This window comes from Perca flavescens, chromosome 20 (assembly GCF_004354835.1).
Source record: "Perca flavescens isolate YP-PL-M2 chromosome 20, PFLA_1.0, whole genome shotgun sequence".
In the NCBI taxonomy this organism is placed as follows: Eukaryota; Metazoa; Chordata; class Actinopteri; order Perciformes; family Percidae; genus Perca; species Perca flavescens.
This window is the reverse complement of record NC_041350.1, coordinates 17,712,741-17,732,838: the sequence shown is the minus strand read 5'-3', so window position 1 is coordinate 17,732,838 and position 20,098 is coordinate 17,712,741. Positions and strand designations below refer to the sequence as shown.

General features: G+C 40.2%; 2 protein-coding genes across 2 annotated transcripts; one reads left to right on the top strand and one right to left on the bottom strand.

Moving 5' to 3' along the window:
• Positions 1 to 93: 93 nt before the first annotated feature.
• rlf (RLF zinc finger) lies at positions 94 to 19,038 on the bottom strand. The gene is made up of 9 exons (XM_028565593.1): positions 18,860 to 19,038; positions 16,706 to 16,939; positions 14,890 to 15,044; positions 12,429 to 12,510; positions 11,476 to 11,611; positions 11,146 to 11,348; positions 7,173 to 7,309; positions 5,772 to 5,913; positions 94 to 5,284 (listed from the first exon to the last, which is right to left on the bottom strand). Exons 1-9 carry the CDS (start codon positions 18,875 to 18,877, stop codon positions 629 to 631), a joined length of 5,763 nt encoding a protein of 1,920 aa, XP_028421394.1. The 5' UTR covers positions 18,878 to 19,038; the 3' UTR covers positions 94 to 628.
• znf593 (zinc finger protein 593) lies at positions 17,699 to 19,299 on the top strand. Its single transcript, XM_028565594.1, has 4 exons — positions 17,699 to 17,784; positions 17,973 to 18,180; positions 18,687 to 18,749; positions 18,882 to 19,299. Exons 2-4 carry the CDS (start codon positions 17,981 to 17,983, stop codon positions 19,006 to 19,008), a joined length of 390 nt encoding a protein of 129 aa, XP_028421395.1. The 5' UTR covers positions 17,699 to 17,784; positions 17,973 to 17,980; the 3' UTR covers positions 19,009 to 19,299.
• The last annotated feature ends 799 nt before the right edge of the window (positions 19,300 to 20,098 follow it).

Here is a 20,098-nt window from a genome sequence, read left to right as displayed (position 1 = left end):
TAGGTTAAAAACAGTCAGGTAGGGGTAACACCTTTTGGGGGGGATTTGTTCCTCTACTACTTACACAATTCAGGGAAGTAAAAGGGCTTCATATTTGTTTCCATGTTTTACATTTATTTCTTTAGAAAGTGTTACATACATGTTTGCCAACATCTGTCCACTGCATCCAACACTGATTTAATATAAACTGAGGTAAAAAAAAAAAAAAAAAAAAAAAAAAAAAGCAAACATATTCCTCAAGAACTTTGTAGTAAGGAAATGCTTTTTCAGTCACATTTCACACAACTGAGAAGGCCTTGCAATATGCTACTGACCATTTCTAACAATCTGAAAATCTGTACATTTATATTGGAGAACTATAGTATATACAATTGTGATCATGAGCTAACATAAGCGTTAGAATTATTTCATAACAATATCTAATAACAATCCACTTGAATCGGATGTGCACTGTTTAAGCTTGTATTTGTCTCAATGCTAATTATTTTCTATAAATTCTTCAGTTTGACAACTTAAAATAAAAAAATAAAAAAAAATACTATAATTGGGAGAAAGAAAAATACTGGTACAGCTTGTGAAAACACAAAGTAATTTGCCATAGCTATGTTAAAAAAGGTGCTCAGTTAAACTAACTTCCAAGAAGCAGTTTGCTGTTGTTGGTGTCTGAGGGGAAGAGGTCAGGCAGGGTGGTGGTGGTGGTGCACACTGGTCTCCCCAGGACCACCACAGGTCTGAGGTACTGAAGCTGCTTAATAGCCAGGTCCCCACACCCAGTCAGGGCTTTGTCCAAGATGGACTTCAAGTTTTGGACTGATGTGAAGTCTCCAGTCATAGCATGGGGCTTCAGCAGTGGGGAATGAGTGCGTCTGCTGCGGCTGTGAGAGATTCCCAGCTGGTTGTTCTCCTTAACCGAACAACTGCGTCTGAAAGAGTCTCGCCTTTTCACCAGCAATGCATTTTTGTCTTTCGGGGTTGTCTCTTGTATGAACCTCAGGAATGAGGACTCAAAGCCCATAGGCTTATAAGCATCAATGTCGAAAGTGCGTTGAGAAGGGCTACAAGGCTGAGTGTCTTTCAAATTTAAAGGGAGTCCAGACAATTCATTTTTCCGTTTTAGTGGCTGGCGAACAGGAGGAGCGGGCAACAGAGCGGACCTGTACATTTTACCACCATCCTTGGTGCCTGATACATTTTGGAAGCCCTCATCAGCAGTAAAGCGCAGGGAACATGGTGGCGAGAGGTCAACAGTGAGTGGGCGAAGAAGAGGTTTGATTTTATCCAAGCTTAATCTCTCCTCCTGTTTCGGACTGTTCTGTGTTGCTGCAGCAGAGTCTTCGGTGTGCCCACCGGTGCTCGGCTCTCCATAAAGCACCTCATCTGCACCAACAAGAACTCCATTTCTCACAGCAGAGGGTGGCTCCTCCTCCTTCTCCTCTGGAAATCCCAGTGGATCATGATCATCTTCCTCCGGTATGTCTGCCTTGATGGAGTGTAAGCTCATGGGTGCAGGCAGTCCCTCTGTGTTTTCTGGCTCTGCCTGATACTCCATTTTGCGAACTCCATTTGGGGAACACGCTCCTGTAACTGTTGGCCTGGCCGACTCCCTTTGAATCAGTTCCTCCAGTTGCTCAGCATTAAAAACCAGCTTTTCTTCATTCTTAACAAGATCTTTTCGACGCATGCTGTGAACACTCATGTAGTGACGGTGCAAGCTTCCAATGTACCGGACGACAGAATCACAGTCCTGAACCATGCATGGGTAGGCCACACGCATACAGCGGTCTTGGCACATCTGTAGTGCTTCTTCATGAGATCTGAAGACATAACGACTGTAAGAATATCTCTCTCTCTTTCTTTCTCCTGACACTTTCTTCTTCACAGCCGCCTCCTCACCCATTTCCTCTGACTGGGCCGTCACTTGAGGCTTGGGACTCGATCCCTCAACCTGCGTGGTGGTTGAAACAGGTTCTTCTTTCTGAGGACTCTGTGGTGGTGTGACAATAAGCTTCTTCTGGCATCCAGTAACTGACTTTTTGTGAGTGCTCTGCAGACATACCACCAGTGAATCGTAGTCCTCACAGTGACTATAAATCATATGTTTTTTAAGAGCATCATCATGGCTGAACACTTTTGTACAGCCTTCAAACTTGCACCTGATTAACTCTGGTGGTTGTGAGTGGCTATCACGAGTGTGACGAACTAGGCTGCTTTTAAGGTGGTAGGAAGCGCTACAGTTGGCAAAGTGACACTTGTATTGGGGCTGAGGTTCATCAGAGTTTGGTGGATGCCTTTTCTTGGCAGGCTCTTTTCGGACTTCTGGACTGTGATGCGCATCAAAATCTTTTTCCAACAAGAGCTGAGAGCGATTGTAATGATGTATCAACTGTAGGTGGCGCACAAGGCCTCCCTGGGTGGAAAAAGCGGCATCACAATTTTTTGCTACACAATGAAAGGGTTTACTGAATTTATCCAATATATAGCAGAGGTTACTTTTGGCTACCAAACGTCTTGTAGTTCTGACCTGTTTTGTGGTCCTATCCTCGCTTTTTCCCTTTTGTTCGTTGTCTTCCTCTCTACTCTCTGCCTCTCCTTCCTTTTCAGATGGAGAATGATTGTCAAAGTTTTGTGCATTTTCCCTTACAACGGTTGAGTTTTTTTTCTCCTGTTGGCATTGCAACTTGGGGATCTCTTTCTTCTTCAGTTTTAGACCATGCTTCGTCAGGTGCCGAGATGTATGCTTTGAAGGGTCTTTTTTTCCCTCATACCGTACAGATGCACAGCTTATTTTGTCAACCAAAGTCCCACTCAGGTTATGTATCTGAATGTAGTGGGCCCGCAACACACGTTTTTCTCTGTGACTTTTTGAACAAAGTTGGCACACATAAGGCTTAAATGATGTATTTTTCAGAGAAGTCAACCTTCTGGCCTGTTCAACCGTGCGGCCATGTTTGATGTTATAGTGTCGCATTAAGCTGTAACTCTGAGCACTCCTGAAGCTGCAACCTTTCATCTCACAGATATATGGCTTAGCAGTGGCTAATGATTCAACACTGCGTTCTTCATCCGCTGCTGATGCTTTTTTAGTTTTGACTTGTATCTTTTCCTCAGGCGGATGTGGGGGCCTCTTCTGAAGCAACACAACAGGGGGCTTTGCCATTATTGCTTGATGAAGAGATATTTGTGATGCATTAGACTCTGGGTCGGGCAGAGGGGGCTCACTTGGCACACTGTGAGGGGATGAAGAATTCAGGTCCAGTTTACTGAGCCCAATAAGAATTTCACTCAGAGCATCATTTTCTGTTTGAAGGCTTGAGAAGCATTGCAGAGTTTCATTGTTTTGGGGCTGATTGGCTACTTTTCTTTCTTTGCCAGCCTCCACAGGTTGAAATGGAGTCAATTGCTCATCTTTTCCCTTTTCCACACCCTCTGGCTCAGTTTCAGTCTTTATCCCTTTGGACTTTGAATCCCGCTCTTTGTCATGTTTGTGTGCTTTGTTCTCCAGTTTAAGGTGTTCTGGGTGGGCACATTTCAGATGCCTCTGGACATCTCTGGCTCTGGAGAAAGTCATGCCACACTTCTCAAAACCACAGGTGAACTTACTTCCATCAAAACACACAGCTACCAAGGTCATCATTGCTTTGGGCTCCTTGCTGTCAGATTCTTGCAAAGAGGAGGCACAACTTACTGAGGGAGATGTTAGGACAGCTCCATTTACAGTCTCTTCTGTATCAACTGACTTACTAAGGCGGGTTGTCGCTTCAGTAACCGTCTTAAGAAGTTTCCGCTTTGCCTTTCTTTGAGCCTCAAAGTCTTCTTCAGAGTAGGTGATGTTGTGTGTGGATAAATGCTTTATGAATTCTTTTTTGGATAAATAGAATTTACTACATTCAGAGCTAGAGCAGGTAAATGCTGCATCTCTGAAATGCTGTGCTTCATGGTGATAGATTTGTCCCAAGTCAGAGCAAGTGACGTAACAGCCTTTCAGCTCACATTGGTAGTTTAGGTGATAGCCATGGGTCTGTTTGTGCAGGACAAGTTCATTGGAAGTCCTAAACTGATCACCACAACCTAGAACCACACACATGTAAGGCTGACTACCATAGTGAAGTCTTCGATGTTTGCGGTAATGGTGCGCGGAGACAAAATGGCGTCTACAAAAAACACACTTCTCCCGCCTGTCTCTCATCTGATGAAAATGTTTCACATTGTCATCACCTTTGTGCTCTGACTTTAAATGGACATACAGGTACTTGGAATGTTTAAAAGTCCGAGTGCACCCGGTTCCTGGACATGGATACTCATCCCGGTTCTGCACACTGAAGTGTTGGTCAATGTATTCAAATGTTATATGCTCGTCATCGTCCACATTCTTCTCCTTCAAAGTTTTGGCTTGTTGCACAATGTGGTGCAGCACTTCAGGATCATGTGTGGATTTGTAAAACTGCATTAAGGAAGGGTCTATGGTGATCTCACCTGGTTCAATATCATCATCCTCATCCACCTGCTTCTGCCCGTCCTCTTTCTTTATATTGTTTTTGTTCAGATGTGTTTCACTCTGCACATGTTCTTTCAGGTGAGGAACAAGTTCCTTTCTGCTCTTAAACTTTTTCAAGCACACAGGGCAGGGGTGCCTGTTGTCCTCTGCATGTCTTTTGGAGTGGTGAATGATTTGGGTGTCAGTGACCGACCTCATACAAATTTGACAGCAGAACTTGTGTTTCTTTGTCGCTGATTCTCCTTGGATTTCTGGTAAGTTGGAAGACTGCTTTTTATCCTGCTGCTCATGACCATCAAGACTTCCATTAATCTTCTTTTGATGCTCAGATTCTACTTTCACTGTGATTCCCTGTGGCTCATGTTGTTTACCCTTCTCTCTTTTGTCTACCGCCTCCTCCTCTTCCCCTTCGGACTCCGGCATCAGCCCTAGAAGGGTGACGCAGTGGTACTTGAGAGTTTTCCAGTCCCAGAATTCAGGGTCAAAAGGCCAGTATGCTTTCAGAGCTAGTAGCAACTCGCAACGTAGTGAGTTGGGAATAACCTCATTTTCCTGGTCATACTTTTGGTCTGGGCGTAAGTAAAGCTCCTTAAGGGACCCAAAGACCTCCTGGCTGGGGCCAAGCAGGAACTCTGTGAGTAAACAGGCACGCAACACTTCTAGGTCCCCTGGAAGGAGGCAGGACACTGTCTTACAGACAGAGATCCTTGTTTCTGAGTCATCCAGCTTTGGAAGTTGAAGGGCTTTGACACAAAGTTCTACGGAGGCAGGTACCCCCATTTCCTCCGTCTGAAAATAAAGGGATATATTATCAGCATTATTTCCATCAAATAATCAGTGTTTTTTTTTTTTAAATCACACGTTTTACATTTATCACATTCTGAAACTCTGTAGGAAAATATCATTGCAATTGAAAATGAAATAATACATTAAAACAGGGATTTTTTGTAATGTTTAAAAAGGTCTCCCTTTACACCTTATGTTTTCTCCATTATTATTATCCACAAACAAACATCAGAAACTATGTTGTTGTTGTTTCCTCATGTGAAAATTGTTCAGCGTACAATGGCGTTGTATTTTGTCTGTTATGAGACTAATTTGCCAAATTTATCTGATTCTTCAGATGTGGTGGAAACACTTCTAAGAAAACTATTAGTTCCTCAGTTTAGTTCCTATGGCTCCTTAGCACCTAGAATAAACTGGATGAAAAGGAACCTTATTTAAGAAATTTACCATCTCAAATGGTAGAAATGGACAGTATGACTGTTGGACTCACCTCTGTCTGAATGACACGGACCAGGCAAAGCAAATGGTGGACCGTTTTGGCAATGGCACCTAGCTGAAGGCATCTTTCCAGAAGAGACATTAACGAGGGGTCAATCCTCCTTTGAAGTTTACTCCACAACAGAGTCAATTCCCTTTAGATAAAAAAGCCAAGAAAATGAATTAATATTCCAATTTTCTCTTTCTCAAAAATATACTCACACTTGACTGGTACTCTCATGACCACAACAAAAACAAAGATCAAATTAGTTTTATTTCCGTTTTCTATTTGACTGTAGATATAAACCGGGGTTAAAGTGAGATCAGGCAGGTGAAAGTTTTTAAAAAATGTTTTAACATGAATCCAACATATTAGCAAATATAAATCCCACTGATGATAGGCTTACTTGCCTATAAAGTAGTCACTACGATAGCGATACGATAGTAGTGAACACCACCATGAGCAAATGGTAGGAGTTGAATTTTCAAATAAAATGTATGACTGGTGTGTTAACTGCATGCCAAATTAATAAGAGGACACAAGGCCAAATTGCCTCCTAAGTTACCATATGACATGACAAAGGCTATTTTTTTAGTGGGGGGGGGCATTTTGCTCGTTTGAAAGCCATGATGCCTCTTTCTCATGGGTGGGCCAAATTCTTTGGGTGGGCAAAGCAGAGAAAGGGGAGGTAATCTCGCTCCTTATGACCTCATAAGGAGCAAGATTCCAGATCGGCCCATCTGAGCTTTCATTTTCTCAAAGGCAGAGCAGGATACCCAGGGCTCGGTTTACACTTCTCGCCATTTCTAGCCACTGGGGGACCATATGCAGGCTGGGGGAACTCATATTAATGTTAAAAAACCTCAATGTGAAATTTTCACGCCATGGGACCTTTAAACAAAGTACGACACAGAATACACATAAAACACATTGGGGCTACATTCAGTTCCAGCTAACTTCACGGAGCACAGGGGGCAAAAGAGCATCACCAATCTGTTTTAAACGAATGTCTAGTTCAACTAAAAACACCAGATCTGCAGCACGGTACTGAGTCGTTCACTATCAAGCTTGTTTGTAACCGTTAGGTTACCGACAATGTGATCTTTACCACGTCTCATCTTCTGATTTTACCAGTTTAGATAGTAAACTGTCCTGATATTATTAGATATGTAAGCTAACCACAGACACTGTTCATTGACTGAGGATGAACAGGGGAAACGCTGGAATGGATATTTGGCGTTTTTTTTAAACAAACGGGAAACACTGATGTATGAAACTGCCAATTAAATTGATCAAAGGTGTCAGAAGACCGTTCCGGATCGTTCCGGCCCACTTTAACCCCTGGTCATAAATACATAATGCATAATACATTCAGTCCACCCAAGCTTTTTGCACCAAACGGGGACTACTCACCAGGAGCAGTAAAGACTCTGCTGCTGAAGCTGCTGTGTCAGGAAAGTTGTACACAAAATAAAGGCAGTGTTCTCCTCCCCCTCGGTCTCCAAATTACATGTGATCTCCAGTACATCCTTACAATCAAGTCTGGATATCTGTTCAGGGAGTAAACACAACATTGACTGCTTAGAAAACAACATTACAGACAACACACCCTCCAGGCATTGTTTAATTCAAATAAATACCGGTAAACTTCACTCCTTTATACCCAGTGAGCAACTGCGCTGAAAAACATGTTAACTAGGGATGCACCAATATGATATGTTGGATCGGTACTGGAGTCAATACAGACCTTATGAAGCGGATTGGTCATTGATCATGATGTGATCCTCGTTTAATGCAGTTTCCTTGTCATTTCAAAATTGTGTTTTCGCCATCAGTAATTATTCATTTAGGCACAGTTTTTAGTGCCACAGCAATCCCTGGCCTCATCAAATCTTACATTAACATGATTCCAATTTCACAGTGAGGTATAGAGATTTTAAACATGGGAAAAAGAGGGCACTGGTATTGGATCATATTGGGAGAGACAAAGTTGAAATGACCAGAACAGACCCATGACACACCAGTGACCCAGCATGTTCAGGTGACCTCTAGCTCACCCAGTAGAGCGAATGCCCTATGTAAGTTGAGTCCTTGGCAGTGGCCTTGGGTCTGATGGGAGGTCTGAATGCGTGTCATCCCCTTTCTCTTCCCACTTTCCCGACTATCTGTACTATTAAAAAAAAAGACCCAGCATGTCCTGACAACTACAGTATAACTGTGATGTCATCAGTTTGATAACAGCCAGAAACCTTTATCACACTTCACACTCACTGTCTTTCATGAATTCAAAGCATCAGCTGAAAATGAATCTTAAAACAAACAATCCAAGGGCGTCTGATATAATTTGTGTGAATATATGAAACACAAATCAGACACATTTTGCATATCTAGACATTTTGATTAGTCATACACCAATGTCAGTGTGATGTGGCAAAATACAGTACAGGTGACAACAGACCAGTTATTACACTTAATTATACACAGTTAATTTCATTCACTATATAGTCCACTACGAAATACCAACAATGCATGGCTAATGCGAGTGTACAAACGATGTACCCTACATTTTACTCCCCCGTATACAACAATGCAAAGCGGTTGTGTTTTCCCGGAGAAAACTGAAAAGGAAAAATGGAGCAGCCTCTTTTCTAAACAGTGGAAAAGTAACATGCAATATATACACAACCTACTATTCTCCTGAGTGCTTTGTTTGTTTCAGGGACATATTGGAAGTATTTTTGTTTTGGTTTGTTTACATGATTCTGGGCGTGCTGGCAAGTAACAGGTGCATCTACTGACCATAGACAGTAAACTGCATAACTTGCATAACTGCAGTGTGAAACCAAAACTAACCAGATTAAATGTATACATTGTAACAAAAACATGAACCTTCGTTTGGACTTTCAGGTGTGAAAAGGCCGAAGTCAAAACACAAAAAAAGAATGTAGTTAAGTATTAAGATCAATACATAACAAATTAAATATGTAAGATCAAATATTTAACTCTTTTTAATTCATTAGTTCATTATATGCATCACAAGTAAGGCACAGTGGGGTGTGTGATGCTTTAACAGCTCTGAAAGCATGAGCTTTTGAAACTGGACATACAAGGTTTTTAACTGACAGCATACCAAGAAAAGGTGTGGGAATGGAGACAGACGGCACTACAGAGGCAGGACCAAACAGTAAGGAAACAGGTCAATGAGTATAAGGAGGACTACTGCTATGCAAGTATGTGTTTAAAATAAAAAATGCACATCTCTTTGCCCGAGTCATTGACAACTCATTGTCATATGTGGAAAGTCATTACAGATGGCATAATTATTCTGTGCATCAATCTAAAAGACCTATAAAGCCTTTTCAGACTATTGGAGGGCTCTATTTTTGGAGATGGCCCAGATAAACCCTATAAATAGAGTTATATTTATTATAAAAATGTTTGACTTGCAAATATGTCCCCTTTTTATTCATCATTTTAATAATACAATTTTATATTACCAGGTGGGAGAGAATTGCTCTTCCAGTGTGTGTGTGCGCATCTGCTGACAATAGATGGTGCTTCATCTGGACTGCGACTAGGCCTGTCACGATAGTCAATAAATCTATTAATCGCACGATAAAAATGAGCTCAATAATTTTTCCGGCCGCGATAATTTACATTTACATGCTTGTTTGTTTTCCTCGTATCTCTACCAAAAGAGACTGGAGGACCACTCTCGATTCCTTAGCGTACTAACGAGGAGTGAACCCTCTTGTCAGTCACATGGTCTTTGTGTGGGGGCTGGACTCTGGACAGAGAGAGAGAGAGACAGAGAAATGCTAGTTGAGAGTTGGAGCAGTGTTTCCTACAGCACTTTGCAGTTAAGGCACCGTCAAAAATAAAATAAAATAAAAAATAAAATAAAAAATATGAGCGATATCCACTGAGTTACTCGACCTCCGTTATCTTCCTTTCATTCCAAACCACACAGCTGACAACCTGCAGGTGGAGGCAGCGGAGGCGGTGGAGAAAGGCTCGGATATACACGCCGCTGTGGACTTGTCAGTCTCGCAAGCGGTTTCAGGAAAGTGGCTGCATGGGTCCGACAATGCACAGAACATAAACGGTACAAGCTTACAGCTGTCCGCGGACACAGAGTGTGGAAAGGATGTCAGAGTTGCGCCAGTGTTTGCGTGTGGGCCCACCCCCACGAAGCTCCAACCTGCAGAGGAACAGAAGCCGCACTTTCGCCAAAATGAAGACTGAAAAACTGAACTATTTTGGTACAAACATTTACTCGCCATGTGGCAGATAACCATATAGATAGATTAAATGTATTAATTATATATTATTTAAATTTAATATTTAGTGTTAAATAATTATAAAATGAAGTACAGAGTGTTTAGTCTATCGCACAAACACTCGAGAAATGCGGCAAACGTTTGACAGCCAGTAGGCTATGAATTGCCTGGGAGAACATACGTGTCACAAAAGGCAATTCCACAACCGTACAACAGAGTGAAAGAGGACATACTAAAAAAGGAGATCAAAGACATATTGTGGATATTTAAAATGTCTTCCAGTTCCAGTGTTAAATATGCTTTAGAAATAAGTGTATTGATCTTAGAAAAGGTGTACCTGCATTTTGCCATTATCATTATATTAGATGAAAATGGTCTCTCAACGACAATTTTATCATTTAGCGCAATCATTTCTGGGACAATTTATCGTTTAGCAAAATTTGTTATCGTGACAGGCCTAATCGTGACACCCTTATTTGTGATGAATAATAAATCAAATCATGTTGAGCAGAAGCTGGACATTTCAACCATTTAGCAATCAGTTTTAACTAACTATTTAGACCTCTCTGCTCGCTAGCTAATTAGTTTTCATGCAATCTTGATTGCAACATGTAATAGGTTTTACAGCTAACTCAACATTTTTTTTTTTTTTTTTTTTTTAAAATCAGATAGTAATTTCTATTTTTTCAAATCAGTTGAGCTACACAACAATCAATTACCCTCTGGCAACTGCAGAAGTACAAATACCCCTAGTTGGAAACCACTGTTTGGAAGTGTATTTTTAGTCACCTATTTCTGTAAAAGAACAACATGACCATCATGATTATCTCAGTGACTGAGATACACAGAATTTAGCGCTTTGTGTTTTACTTTTAGAAAATCCTATAGTGGTTTGGCTACTTTCTATCTACATACTGTTGTTCTGAACAGACTCAACACAAGTACCTGTAAGAACCATCGCTGTTATGTAAAATTTCATAATAGTTGTCAAAACTGACAAAAGGAGGCACAAATGTATGACTGTACTGAAAAGGTGTCATGCCAACACCTGAAAGTCTAGTGCAAGTATTCCTCTCCCTGTTCACAAACACAAAGTGTTATAATACCTCCGTGATGGCCTCTTCATTGGGCAGCAGGTGACAAAGCAGGGAGACGTAAGTTTGACGAAAGGTAGCTTGGTTGGAGATGAAGCTGCATTCAGTGCAAGCTTTGGCCAGCACCACTGCCTTGGCCACTTCGCCCATCTTCTCCAGGTGCTTCACCCGCATCTCCATGAAGCCCTCGCCCTCCAAACTGATGTATGCATCAACTAGCAACAGAATGCAAAGAAGATCTGATTAGCAAACTACCATGACATGGCCAATGAAGGTAAAACCTGTGCCGTCGTATCCAAATGAAATAACCTAAATGAGTTAATTGCTTAACTAGATTCCAACCTTCTTCTGGGTTGGTGGGCTGGCCGGTAAGGAGAGACGTAAGGACAGGGTTGCTCCATGCTCCGCCTTCTCCTGTGATCTGAAGTAAAGCTTGGAGGTCTGTGCTTCCAAACTGTAACAAGGTATCATGGGAAATCTGCAATAGACACAAAAATGTTATATCTAAATACAATTTTAAAAGAAAAATTTGTTTGGTTCCTTCTTCAAATCAGAATATTAACCAAACAAACAAACAAATACATTAAGCCCTATTTTCCTATACAGTGGTTCTCTTCCACTATTATCATGTGAAAATGTAATCAGATAATGAGTTTACCAAATGCACTACTTACCAAGGCCATTAGTTCACATTACATACCATAATTTGTAGACCCAATGTATTTACTCTAAACAACAAAAGTCTTTTGAACACCAGTGTTCAAGTCTGGAAATTAAACTTAATTACAGCTCGGCTTAAGCTGCCTAGTTTTTCTAATTACTTACACTTTGTTGTCAACACTGCTGGTAAATGTAATTTATTTAAAATGACAAAATGTTAGAATAACTTACATTATCAAAGGATAGATGGAACCACTGAAGTTATATCAAAGTTTTGTTTACTTGCAAGTAGGGTCAGTTTACAGCACTCACAGCATATGTACAGAAAGGGACTGACGAATACGCTTTTGTAATACAATGTAGAACGTGATAAAACTCTATAGTCATAATAAAGAGTGGCAGTGGCTCACAGATACCAGATGGCAACAGTGTTTTGTTATAATGCAAACAGTTTTAATACTAATCAGAGAAAAAGTATGTATCATAATTTTTCTGACACAAAACAACTTGATTCTTGTGATTAATGCAGGCAACTATTGTGCAACACTGTGCTTGATTTGTTAATTAGATTATTTTCTCTAGGATTTAAGACTGCAACCCATCAGCAAAAATGTTTTGAAATAAGGTCCTTTTACCTGAACAGAGTGGTGGAATTGAACCCAGGCTTCATACGGGATTTCATTCTCAGGCACTGATAGCAACAGTTCAAAACAGCTCCTGCAAAAAATAAAAACAGATTACAATGATTTGTGTTCATTATGATCATTCTGGACAGTTATACCTTACCCAAAAAGAAAAACTGCAAGTATGAAGTCTGGACATATAAATCTCAACTACAGTCTGTGATACTACCTTAATTTCTGATGGAACAATAAGGTATTCTGTAGCTCTGTATTCATGTTTTAGCTTTACATATTGATGCAATTAACATGTCAAAAAGGCTTGTTTGAAAATGGAAGGAACGGTGGAGACATGTTTTTGAGGTTGTATCACATCACAAGTCCATCTGCCAGGAGTTAAATTTAACTTCTACAAGGTAACTATTAAAAGATCCTTCATGTAAAACTTTTATTCAGCTGAAAACACTGAAACAACCTCCATTTGCAGATGGAAGAAGTATGATTGAAGCCAGAATATGTGGTCTTGGCAATTAACCAAAATACATATGAATCTCTAAATGACCTAATTTAAGTCATGTCAGTAGGGCTGCAGCAATTATTCCATTGATTAATCGGATAAGACATAACGTAGGGCTGGGCGATATGGTTGAAAACTGTATCACGATAAGTTTTTCATATCGGTCGATATCGATAATTATTGATATTTTTTTATGACCTATTTAAAATAAGGACCAGGAGAAAAATATATTAAATTTAAACATTTTTATTTTAAACTTAACCCTGCTCTGATTATAATCCCCTCAGTTATAAAAGCAGAATTGTCAACACAACCATGGAAAACACTCAAATAATTCAAATGTAAACAGGTCTAAAATCACAATGAACACTTAACAATTATCTCTTAACATTAAGGTGCAAAATTAAAGAATAAGTAAGAAGTGCTTAATAAAGTGTCATAAAATAGTGCAAAGTGTTAGCTAAATATAAGAAACCTGAGAAGGAACTATTTTCTGCAGGTTTAGTGCTAGGTTGGTAACCTGGCTTCTGGACAGTGCTCAGCATGTCTGCCTTCGTTATTTCTTTGTATCGTTTAGTAAGGCGCTGATGCAGAGTACCTCTCCATGGTGGTCTGCTGCTTGTGCCGTGTTGCAGCTGCAGATGTTGTTGGACGTTGATGGCGAATACGGCTGTGCTCCAAAGTGTGAGCGCGGCTAACTTGGTAAAACAAGTTTATGGTATTACCAGTGTTGGTCTGACAACATTGGTCTGACTACGGTCAGACTTATAAAATCCCCAAAACTGCCATACTGACTTTTCCTGTTTTATCAACGATTTCCTCGCTCGCTGCGGCACTCACTTTCCACTCCACTCCGGTTCTGTTATTGAAGAACACGAGACAGCGATGTGGCGCAACCAAACATGATACTGTTACATGATTGGCTGTTAGAGTGTCACTCCCCACGTTGCTAGGTTGCCAGAGAGTGAGGGCCTTTGTTCATGCAACCAAACTTGATTCACAACCTCTGGTTTCTTCTGATGAAGAAAAACAAGTTATCGAACGTTTTATCGACCGCATTTTCTATTGATATTGATTATGTGTCTATCGCGATACATATCGTTATCGTTTTATCGCCCAGCCCTAACATAACGTTACTTTTGCTTTGTTAAAGATCCATAGTGGTTTATTTGGCTGAACGTACGCGGTGTCCTACCCTGCCTAAACCCCCCAGATAATAGCCTTTTCTCCCTGTTGAGGTTGGGAAGAAGGTACCGGATAGACCAGGCCAGAGCTCCCTCATCCACCAAGTACGCCAGGTGACACGAAACTGGGGGAACCCAGCCGGACTTGGTGGATTAGCTCTCATCTCAACTATCAACCATCTTGATTTTACATTAAATGATAACGTTACCTTATGTTGGGAACGCTTTGTGGACTAAGAGGTAACGTTAGACTGGATGCTTTCTGCTGAGATGCTGAAGCATTGATATCGTGCTATTGTGGAAAACTAGTTTGGTTTAACACACTGTACAGCATTTGTTTCGTTTCAGTTTGAAATGATCCCAAACTTTGGAACTTTCTCTGGCCTTTCTCACCACTCCCTAGGTTCTCTCTCTTCTTCCAATTCTTGCAATCCTTGATATCTTCGTCACGTCACCTGTACACACAATACCGTGTGTGGCAGTAGGATGGGTGCATACTGATGTCTAAGTGAATCATCTACTGTACAGCCTTAGTTAAATGTCTGAAGAAAATGACAGAAATAATATTACATGAGGCACACTAATAATTGTGGGAATGTGTTGCCAGGCTATTAAAAGATTCAATAATTAAAGAAGTGGACCTTTCCCCCTTAAATCCATATAGTGAACAATTAAAAGTGCTCCACAACACAACCTGCTAAGTGTGCACATAAGATATACTCTCTGCAGCCTATATTTGCATTTCTTTTCACTGGATTTTTTTTTCAGTACTCACAAAGCTAGTCTCTTCAAAACAAGGGCCACTCTGTCGGACTCTGCAGTGAGGTGGGATCGGGCCGCACCAAAACAGTTTATGGACAGGCAGTAGACCTCCAGAAGAGGCAGACCATGCTCCATGGAGTTCCTGCTCCCAGCATAGTGCATCAGTGCCTATAAACACACACAAACATCACAAAAACGCAAAAAATAAAATAAAAATACAGTTGTGGATGTGAAACAGGGGGCTTTCTCCCTGGGGGAGATTCCACTCTGAACCTGATTGATCCCAACTGACACTGTCTGGTGTGAGACACTTCTGATTGGGCCTCAGGGGACTTGACTGTACACAGTATGATAACCCAGAACCTTCAATAGTGAGCCAATATGAACAAAAAGAACTGACTCAAGGAAATACAGATGTACTGTTGCATGTTTTTACTTTTTCAGACTTTGACTTTATATATTTTAAGACTCATCAAATGTGTTTTTGTAATGAATGCAAGCTTCATTTCCTTTCTTCATTAAAAACAATATTGACAAACATAAAAATGTATTTCTTTAAATTGCTCTATACTATCATAAAAAGTTACAGATAACAAGAATACAGTACAGAAAACTGTTAATGTTCCCTTATTGACTCGTTACCTTTAACAGAGAGCACATTGTTGTAAAGTGTAGTAAATATTGTCTTTACTGTCAACTGTCCCCAGGCACAGAGGAGTCAACATTGGTGTGTCACCTGTGTGTAGCCTGCTGCTCCACACATTAAATCATCATCACTACCAACATCCCAGGAGTCCCGTTTTCCAGACATCATGACCCTTGCCGGTTGCTACTTGTGTCTGCAGAAGCACTAAATTAATTCCCTTTAGTCTAAATATATGGTGCCCTCTCAAAGGGAGCCAAGAATAAGGTCTCAACCCTGGAGACGCATATCAGTGTACTAACTACTTCCGACTTCAGGAGAAAATAAATACAACAAACTTTTTGTTTAATATCTACACACAAAAAAGCATTCCATTTACACAGAGTGGAAATTAAAAGTAAATGGCCACATGTACCCAAGTCTAAGTGTTTAAACACTAAGTTATGTACATTTAATGAGTTATTGCTGTAATCGGATATTGGACATGAGGGTAATCAGAAAAGAGCGCATCTCCATTGTTAGTTAATAAGTGAAAAAATACAACATGGCACATCCGCAACATTGCCATTCCATTTTAACATAAAAAACAGTGATTGGCTGCGCAGGATTCGACACTATAACCAAAGATATAGCTAGAAATCCAAATGTTGTTTGCTACAACTTTCGAAAATGACCAAAATGACATTTCGCAGTCGCTACTAGCCACAAACGAGTAAATTCGGATAAACATACCGCGATGCAGCCACGCCCAGCACACATGCAATTATGCATAATGTGTAAACTGTGACAATGACATATGCATACATCTGTTAGGTTTCTCGTTTTGCCAGTATGTTTTGAAACAAGACAGAGCTAAACGAGTTGTATGAATTATCTTACTGTAACAACTTGAACCAGCAAACAGGCAACATATACATACACTGTATATTAGCATTAGCCCCATTATATTAACGTTAAGTTAAATTGTTTTAGCGTGAAAGTACATGCATACGTGAATATGAATAAACAGTCACAATGTTTAATAGCTCCCTGGTTATAAAACAACCATAAACTTGACCAGGTAGCTAGCAGGCCAGCAGCCATCGCAGATTAGCTAGCTAGTTAGCTTGCAGCCTACGAGGAAAAACAACCCTGGGTGAGCTAACGTTAAGCTAACGGTAGCTTCCATATTGCATGTACACAGTACCTGACAGAAGTTGTCGCAGTACTCCGTGGAAGATGCTATGGATATTTCTTGTTGCCTGAGTACGTCTTCGAAGGCTCTCAGTGTGGCCAACAGGGTTTCCATTGCGACAAGAGTGTCTTCGGCCGTGTCCAGGGCCCGGTCGCTCCAGTACTGCTCTGGTTCGACATTATTCTCCGCCATCTTCGCTCTCCGCCACGGCGCGTATGCAGTGCAGCCTGACGCCGCCTTCAAGTGCTGTCGGAATGTTTTATTAAGTCAAAGAACTTCACCAATTGCGACTTGTAAAAATGTGATCAGTATTATAATTATTTGTAGGTTGTTGTCATTGTTGTTGTTAGTAACTGTTGTGTTAATAATCGTAATTCTTTACTTAATGCAACCCTTGGTTCCTAAATTAGTGTGAACATCAATTAAATTAGCCTCCACAATGTTAATGAATTATACGCGTTTATTCTTTAGATTTCTTCTTCCTATCCTGATGTTTCATCATGGAGTGTAAAAGAAACATAAATACACAATGTTACAGGTTTTCCTTCTTCTTTTCTTTTATTTTATACAGCCTTTTGTTTCTGATCAACACATTATTGACATTGGACAGTTACGAAGAGCACCCGAAGGTAACATCAACCACTCAAAGTATGGTCCACTCAAAGATTCTGCTCCACTTTGAAAAGAATCAAGAATGAAGCACTTGATTAATCCCTTTAAAGGGAATCAGCACATAAAAAAATATTTCACTTGTGTGAAGCAAACGTGTGCAAATAATTTTGAGCAAACACGATTCAACTGTGAAATATTGTTGAGAATTGAATGCTTTTCACTTTTTTGTAATGTGTATGAAATGAGTGTGAGTTTAGTTCAGTAGAGAAAGGTATATGCAAATGTTACTTTTGCATTTTGTGGTTTCTTTTCATCATTAATGTTGAGTACTACTTATATGTTCATGTTTATTTATTTATTTTTTTGCAAAATGGTGTTTGACGCCCTCTATAGGTGAGTAGATACAAATAAACCGGCTTTGATATATCTTTTCTTGACCCGGAAATACAATTCATCCTCGGCCACACGTGTGGTTAAAGGTAGGCAAAGCTAACTTGGGAATATAAGTGTTTTTTTATAAGCAAATCTGCCATATCACTGTTTTTCTTGAGCTGAGAATTTCGGATAGGCACACAAGACCCGATTTGGTGACACAAAATAGCAATTTCGGTTTTAAAACGTCTACGTTTTATATCTGAGTTTTCTGTGTTCTACGTAACGTTACCAGGATCTACCATGGGAAAATCCAAACAAGTAGGAAACCACAAAAGTGACAAGAAGAAGCACATTTCAAAGACATGGAAGACAAAGCGCCGGACTAAAGACCTTGACCAGATCCACTCCGACATGAAGCCTGACACAGCAACCAAGCTGCTAAACCAGGAGGTTGACTACGATGTGACAGGATGTGCACAACACTACTGCTTACACTGCGCGTAAGTTTACCCCCTGTTTGGGGTTGAATAGGGTGGTTTCCTAACTGAAATTAGCCTTTCCTCAATCAAATGATCAGGATAAGTCCTGCTAGTGGGCATATTAAATAATAATTTCAAATTGTAGATGAGCTGAACGGGCCAGTGGTGGAAGAAGTACTCAGGTCTTTCAAAGTAGCATTATCACAGTGTAAATTCACATTGTTACAAGTAAAAGTACTGCTTCAAAATGAATCTGCAATGTAACAAGAATGTAATAACAGTAGCAGAGATATTGGACACTGGAATTTACAGAATGTTATGCAAATCCTGAAAGTCTCATCCCATTGGGTGAACTGCAACATGTAATTTTGGACCTTTGCAGCAATGTGATTGTTTCTGTGTTTTGTTGTGTCATATCTCCAATCTTATTTTTTCTGCTGTACTCTCTTGCAAAAGATTAAATAAAGGTTATAATAAAACAGTATGTTGCAGGTATGCTTTACACTTTGGCACATCATGTCTTGCAGGAGATATTTCACAGATATGAGATCCTTAAAAGAGCACTTCAAAACTAAAGGGCACAAGAAACGGTAAGGCACCACATCTCACCCATGTATTCATATATTATACACTCATATTTATTGGATGATAATTACCCAATTTTTGTCCCCTATAACTGTGGCCAAGTATCAGAGCTTACCTCTTCTTCTTTCTCCATCCAGGTTGAAACTGCTCAGAGAGGAACCCTACACACAAGCAGAGGCCGAAAGAGCAGCAGGTATGGGCTCATACATCGCTCCAAAAAAAGTGGAAGTGAAGACACAGAACGTGGAAGAGGACATGGACTGAGAGCTGCCCACTTTAACCCATGGACTGATCAACAGAATTTTATTTTACAAAATGAATAATGCTTCTATTATTCCTTTGCTGTCACAAATGTTGATGAGTGCATTGTTAAATGCTTTTTGTGTGACACACTTAATTTGTCTGACTCGTTACAGCTGTTAGACTTCTGTCTATTACCAGAATCAGGAAAGCCTTACCTTTTATACTGGGTAATGTAATGCAACATGTACCGATGTAAATATTGAGTATGTGTAGAACTGTGTGGACTGCTAATAAACTATAACATAGAGTGGATTTAGATAGCAGATTGCATTCAGAGTGAACTAGACACTGGTTAAAGCAGCATTTCCCAACCTGAGGGTTAGGACCCCATGACTAGACCCCAAGATAAGACAAGATGTTTAAGGGAATCAAATTCTGGCACCTGATTTTATTTTTATTTTTTTTCCTGACTCTTCAGTTTTTGTTGTTTTTGTTCTTGTGAAAACTAGACACTTTTACCTAGCCGGATGATTAGACAGTGATTGAGAGGTTTGTAACCAACCTAATGTCTTAAATGAATCAATAAGAAAGAAGAAAACCTCTTTAGTTGAACTATACACCACTCCTGTCCTATGGTCATAACCTGAAATGAGGGGTCAGACATATAGACTTAATTTTAAGTGGTCACAAGCCTAAAGGTCCTGACTGAAAGGTTTAAAGAGAGAGCTTTAGTTGGAGGCCTTGGGTCCATGTCTCGGTATAGGCAACATCAAATTTATGGAAATAATTGATTCAGTGATTTCTCTGGCATTGTAATGGTCTAACACAGAAGATAATGACAACTAATCAAGCTGGGGCCAGCCCCCTTTGTTTCTGCCCATATATTTCCTCTATATGCAGAATGTATATAGAGGAAAAAAGTATCTAAATAAAGTATAATTGAAATTTAATATAACATAACATGGCCTCATTGTGGACATTTTGAAGTGCTATAGGGTAGTCCTCCAGAAGCAAAGCCTTAACTTCCACACGTAGACCTGAACCTACAAAAATGTAGCTAGCAGTGGGCCTTGGCAGAGAAACATATAATTGAAGCTTGTTAGCAGACATT